At 47.4% G+C, this 6,321-nt stretch overlaps 1 protein-coding gene across 1 annotated transcript in view; it reads left to right on the top strand.

Annotated features, from left to right (window-relative positions):
* Positions 1–1,572: 1,572 nt before the first annotated feature.
* Positions 1,573–6,321, top strand: part of SH3GL2 (SH3 domain containing GRB2 like 2, endophilin A1) — a 103,735-nt gene continuing 98,986 nt past the window's right edge. Inside the window, exon 1 of the mRNA XM_009903788.2 lies at positions 1,573–1,744. Coding sequence (XP_009902090.2) covers positions 1,700–1,744 — 45 coding nt within the window. The 5' untranslated portion in view covers positions 1,573–1,699. The remainder of the gene's footprint in view (positions 1,745–6,321) is intronic.

Here is a 6,321-nt window from a genome sequence, read left to right as displayed (position 1 = left end):
CCAAGTACTTTCCCAAGCAGTAGATGCAGTGAAAGTTTTCTGTATAAAGTACAATGGCAAGCATGAAAAGCTCTCACTCCTTGCCTGGAATCTCCATATGGCCTCACTTTTAAAGGATGAATATGTGCGGATGGAAGAATTTCTGTGTGAACTTGGGACTAGCACAGAAAGCTGTGCCTCCTGCTGTGCCCAGGACAAGGCTATTTTAATCTTCCACTCTATAGTGAGGGGAAGGATATTCATGGTTTGATGTTCTTCATAATGCACAACTCAGGCAGAGCATACAAAAGTACTGATGTTTTCAAGATCCTTTCTCTTATTCCATGTTGCTTCCAGGAACCACATTAAGTCATAAAGCTTAGATGATCTGGAGGCGTTACTCTACCTTTGGATGCCCATTTATTTATGTGGTATAGTTGCGTCCCCCATACCTCAGAGATCTGTGATGGTATATGGGTCTAAAGACCATAGCAGTGCAGCTTGGATAGTTGCACCAAGCCTGTGTGGTGCACCACAGCAAGTGTACATGGTTGAACAACTCTAGGTACTTCTGAAAATGCCCTCATCCTAACCACCTTGTGTTGTTTGTTGTCCTGAAATTACAAAGTCTATATAGCACTACTGCTTACAACCAGCTGACGGGAGCTTTGTGCAGCTGTCCATTTTGGTTGTGCTAATTTTCAGGCATATATTCAGTGACTAGTCCAGACTTTAGAGAAGAATCATTACTTCTGGATTACATTGCTTGTTATTGTTTAGTATTTTGAAGGCAGTCTAGTAATTGTCAACTACTGCTCTGCTACTGTTTATAACACTGAGCTGCTGAAGCATATGACTTTTATCTGGGTTCTAGGCTTGTACCTTCAAATCATCAGCCACAGCATCAGGTTAGAAGGGGCTGGCTTCAGGTTCACTTTTCTCCGTCACTGGCATTGTGATGGGAGATGAAAAAAGCACGTTGATACATTGCAGTCAGCCAGGATTCCCCTACCAAAGCAAAAGTGCTCCAAAGCAGTCCAAAGCACATCAGGCCCCAAGAAGCCGGTACCACTATAAACATTTATTCGGTTATCTGGACCACGTTCACCTTTCCTCTGCTGATGCTTTCCTTAGTTTTCCTCTTCACAACTCTGCCAATTTCTTCCCTTCATGCTCAATTGCACGGACGGTGTGCTTCGGGGACACCCGCAGCCCGCGTTGCCGGGGGCAATGCTGAGGTGAAGCCGAGGCCCGCACAGGTAAGGGAAGCCCGAGGAACCCCACGCCTGTGACCCAGACCGACGCAGGCAGGCGGGAATGAACACTCCGGGGAGAGGCCGTACAGGACGAGCGCCCACCCTCGTGCCGGAGAGATTTCAAGGTGGGCCGGCAGCTGGGTCCGACGATTAGGACGCGCGTACGAAATGAAGGGGAGGTGTGGGCACAGAGCACCGGGCTCACGCGCTGGCGGCGCTGCAGCGGCTGCGCTGCAGTAACTCCGACAGCGCCCAGGCCACCCCCGCACTACCGCTGGAAGGCGGTCCGTCCCGCCCTGACGTCACGGCGCCCTCGCACCGCCGCCGCCGTCTGACAGCCTCCGCCGAGCGAGCGACTGTGTGCAGCGCCAGCGGGCGGGAAGGAGACGTGACCCATCCTTGCGGCGACAGAGCCCACCGCATCGCCCCTCGGCTCAGCTCGGCTGCAGCGCGCCGCCCTCGCCATGTCGGTGGCCGGGCTCAAGAAGCAGTTCCACAAAGCGACCCAGGTACAATCTCCCTATGCACTGCCGGGTGCTCGGCAGTGCAGTGGATTGCGTGGTGCTGAGCTCTGGCCGGCTCTGTGTTCTACGCCTGTGGGCTTAGTGGAGGAGTGTGCGTAGATATGCACGCGTGTGCACGGGTGTGTGTGCTGTGTGCAAACGTGCACGTGTGTGCAGGTTGAGTGGGCTTGCTCGGGTGTGCGCGGGGCTGCGTCAGTAGACACGGGTGTATATGCTGCGTGAGTGGCTCCCAGGTTTGCACAAACGTGCAGCAGTGTCATGGTGCATGGAAGTCCAGGGGTGTGTGGTGGTGCGGCACGGGCTCCCCGAATGCACAGGCTGCGCGGAGCACGCTTGCGTCGGGCCAGGGACTGCCGTCCGTGTGGCCGCATCTTTTCCCGGTGTTCCCAAGGGCTTCTGCCGCGCTGCGGCAAGCGGGCTCCCGGAATGGGGGAGCAGGTCCTGAGTAGCCCCGGTGGGACCATCGCAGGCACAGATAGGGCTTCGAGGCAGCGGGGACGGACGCTGGGGCAGATCCTCGCCGTGGGGCGCGCACTTTCTTTCCCGAGGGCTGCGCACTGTGTTTCCGTTGGCGTTTCCTTAGCCTGACTTTTAAAAATCAGCAATAAACATGAGCTTGTTTTTATTTTCTGTCTCCAGAGTACAGCTGGAATCTGAATAATGAAGTTTCGTTCTATTGCTTTAGGCATGGTGTGATGCTGCAGGAAGGTCAGGGCAGATGTTTTGCCAGTCTTTGAGTTGTTTACATAACACAAAGTCTGGGTGTTAATAGTCTGTAAGGGTACAATTTCTGAATCAGGTTCTGACTTGGCATGCTTTAAAGATAAATTGTAAAATGGTTTCATAGAAATCAAAAGCGTTTCCATGGATGTAGAGATTTGAAGCTAAGACCAGAGTAATGTACCATTCTTTTTGTTTGCAACTAAATACAAAATCACTGGTTATTTCTTCCTAATCATCATTGCAGGCATCTTGAGGTATCAGTCACTCACAGCAATCTGTGAGTGCCTGTCATGCAGGATACATCGCTTTCATCTCATCTCTTGTTGCACTGTCTGGAAGTGTTCCTGAAAGAATTAATCCAAATTATTATTCTCAATGCCTTGCAATTGCAGCCATACCTGTTATGAATCTGAACACAGTGGGCTATGTCAAGTCAAACCATGGGGCCATGCAGACATTGAATGACATTATGTCTCACCTTTCATACCACATTGTGCTGCATCATTGGTACAATAAGCTTCACAAGAAACCTGCTGTACTTAAAACTGGTGTGGTAAGGAGAAATTAAGGGTGTCTGAGCCCATCCTGCAGTGACCATCTGCTGCTGCTTTATTGTTTCTCCCCATGCTACCTACAGTGCTATCACAAGCCCACTGCACTGAATTGTGGTACCAAAAATGCAAATTGCGGTGTCAGTGGGGTCCACATTTAAGAAACAAGCAAGTGAAATTCACTTTTTAGTAATAGAAGTCTACAATTCTCCATTATTGTAAGCTGATGAATACGCCTTCGCCGCAGCAGAGGTAAACATCTTTTTATTGGAGGAAGCATGGTGTGAAAGGTCTGTCCATGCTGTTCTGTCCTTCAGATGACACTCTTGTACTGATAGTCAGCAATACTGTCAGTTAGAAGGAAGGAAGAGTCTTAGCTGGCTGGAACAAAAATACTGAGTTGCTGATTTAGCAGCCTGACATCAGATAACCCAGGGATTTTTGGGCCCAGAGTTGACTTTCACAGATTGTATGCAGGCCACGAAAACACATTCATGTATGAGAATGATTCACAAGTGGACTGCAAGACTGATCTTCTATTGGCTTGGGTTCAGTATGAGTGAGAAATCCAGGAGTTAGTCATGCTGTCTATACTCTAGGGAGTAATCCTTTTGACTAGAGGAATAATATTATTAATACAAAATACAGTTCCAGTTAGAGCTATAAAGATTTAAGTGTTGCTTGAAAGTTTTCCATTCAGAAGAAGTCTGCTTTCCACAGCACAGCTTAAAATCTTGTAACTTCCACATCTGGTTTATTTATACAATGCTAGCATTTTGTTTTCATTTGTAATTTTTCGTCTCGTAAACCATCAAACTAACCTGCGCGAGATGCTGCCTTTCTGTTTCTAACTAGAAGTCGTGCTGAAGAATTTAATGCACGTCAAATTCTCTGCACAAGCTGCAGTAGCAATGAGTCACTGAAAGGTAGGATGAAACTTTGCATCTTCTAGAATGAATGGAGTATCTTTCTGCCTTTCAGGAAAAGCTTTTAACAGTTCTACTTCTCTGCAGCATAATGAAATTTAGAAAAAAATACTCCTAAGTGTATAACAGGAGGGTGAATCTGAAAGTTGTGACACTCGTGCAGCTTTACAAGATGTTAGACTGACAAGTTGGGAGCAGGTTAGGTTATTCATTTACTCATGTTCCCCACAGAGCACCTAAGAAGGGGAAGTAATCCCATTTTGAGTGTTAACTATGCTGCTGCAAGTCTGTCTGACATCCTGGAGCTAAGAAGATTGCTCCAAGTAGTGTTTTTCCAGAAACAAGCAATTAAGTGCTGTGGACCAAACCGTGACTTTTTATTTAGGCATGCAGGCTCCTCTGCTGTTAGTTCTGTGTCAGTGTGAAGGATGGACTATTGCTCCTGTATGGCTGTGTACAGTTTTAAAACCACCAGAATAATTTGGGTGATACAGATTTGATAGTCTAGGGCATTTGAAGCGAGTTGTTTTAAAATAATACGAGCTTTGTTTCTACATGACTGCATTCATCGCATAACAGGGATTTTGTGAGGTACAATCAAAACTAACTTTTGGAAAGCAATAATTTCATAGGGAAAGAAAATGAACAAAGATGCTGGGAATGGTACCATTCAAAGTTTCCCTGGGAAACTCTGAATAAAGACATTTAAATAGCAAGCCTGAGTGTGGTGATTTGGACCAGAAGGCCTGTAATCTGATTTATTTTCTTCCAGTTTATTTTGCTTTTTTGGTACAACATGATTTAATTTGTCTTAATACCAAGGTGCTAGTGCTGGAGTGTGTCCAGAGAAGGCCAGTGAGGCTCAGGAAGGGCCTGGAACACATGATCTACAAGGAGTGTCTGAGGGATCTGAGATTGGTCAGTTATGAGAACAATAGGAGGGGAGATCTTACTGCTCTCTACAGCTACCTGAAGGGAGGTTGGCTTGAGGAGGGAGCCAACCTCTTTTCCTTCAAATGACAGGACTAGAGGAAATGGTTGCAAGAGGCACTAAGGGAGGTTTAGGCTGGATTTTAGGAAATACTTCTTCACAGAAAGGATTATCAAACTTTGGAATGGTCTGCCTAGGGCAGTGTAGGAGTCACTGTCCCTGGAGGAGTGAACCTGACAAGTGGACCTGTCCCTTAGGCACATGGTCTAGTGTTGACCCTTCAGTACTGGGTCAAAAGTTGGACTGGATGATCTCCAGTGTCTCTTCCAACCAGATATATTCTGTGATTCTGTGAATCACAGAAACACAGAATGTTAGGAGTTGGAAGGGACCTCCAGGCCTTGTCGAGTCCAACCCCCCTGCCAAAACAGGATCACTGAGGGCAGGCTGCACAGGAATGCATCCAGGTGTGTTCTGAAAGTCTCCAGAGAAGGAGACTCCACAATCTCTCTAGACAGCCTGTTCCAATTCTCTGACACCTTTGCAGTAAAGAAGTATTTCATGTTGAGGTGAAACCTCTCGTGTTCTACCTTGCACCTGCTGTTCCTTGTTCTATCACCAGACACCACTGAAAAAAGACTGGCACCTTCATCTTGACACCCACCCCTCAGATATTTATAGACATTGATAAAATCCACTCTCAGCCTTCTCAAGAACAACAAGCTGCATTTCTCTCAATCTTTCCTCATAGGTGCGATGCTCAAGTCCCACAATCATCCTTGTAGCTCTCCACTGGACTCTTTCCAGCAGGTCCTTGTCTCTTGAACTGGGGAGCCCAAAACTGGACAGAGATGAGGGGGAGGAGAACCTCCCTAGACCTGCTGGACACACTTTTCTTAGTGCACCGCAGGATACCATTGGCCCTCTTGGGCATAAGGACACATTGCTGTCCTATGGGTAGCTTACTGTCACTAGGACTGCAAGGGCTTTCTCCCTGGTGCTGCTTTCCAGCATGATGACCCCAAGTCTCTACTGGTGCCTGTTGTTATTCCTCCCCAGGTGCAGGACTCTGCACTTGTCCTTACTGAACTTCATAAGGCTCGCCTTCACCCAGCTCTCCAGCCTGTCTGGATCTTGGTGGATGGCAGCACAGATTTCCAGTGTGATATCATCAGAGAACTTGCTGAGGGTATACTCAGTCCCTTCAGGTCATTGATGAGAATACTGAACAAAACTGGACTCCTTACTGATCCCTGAGGAGCACCACTGGTCACAGGTTTCCAAGTGGACTTTGCACCACTGATAACATCTCTATGAACTCTGCTGTTGAACCAGTTACCAATCCACCTCACAGTCCAATATCTAATGCAATTTTCTTGCGTTTACCTATGAGGATGTTATGGGAGGTAGTATCAAAAGCCTTGCTGAAGT

This window comes from Dryobates pubescens, chromosome Z (assembly GCF_014839835.1).
Source record: "Dryobates pubescens isolate bDryPub1 chromosome Z, bDryPub1.pri, whole genome shotgun sequence".
NCBI lineage: Eukaryota > Metazoa > Chordata > Aves > Piciformes > Picidae > Dryobates > Dryobates pubescens.
Note: the sequence above shows the minus strand (reverse complement) of the source record. Positions and strands in the feature narration are given on the sequence as shown.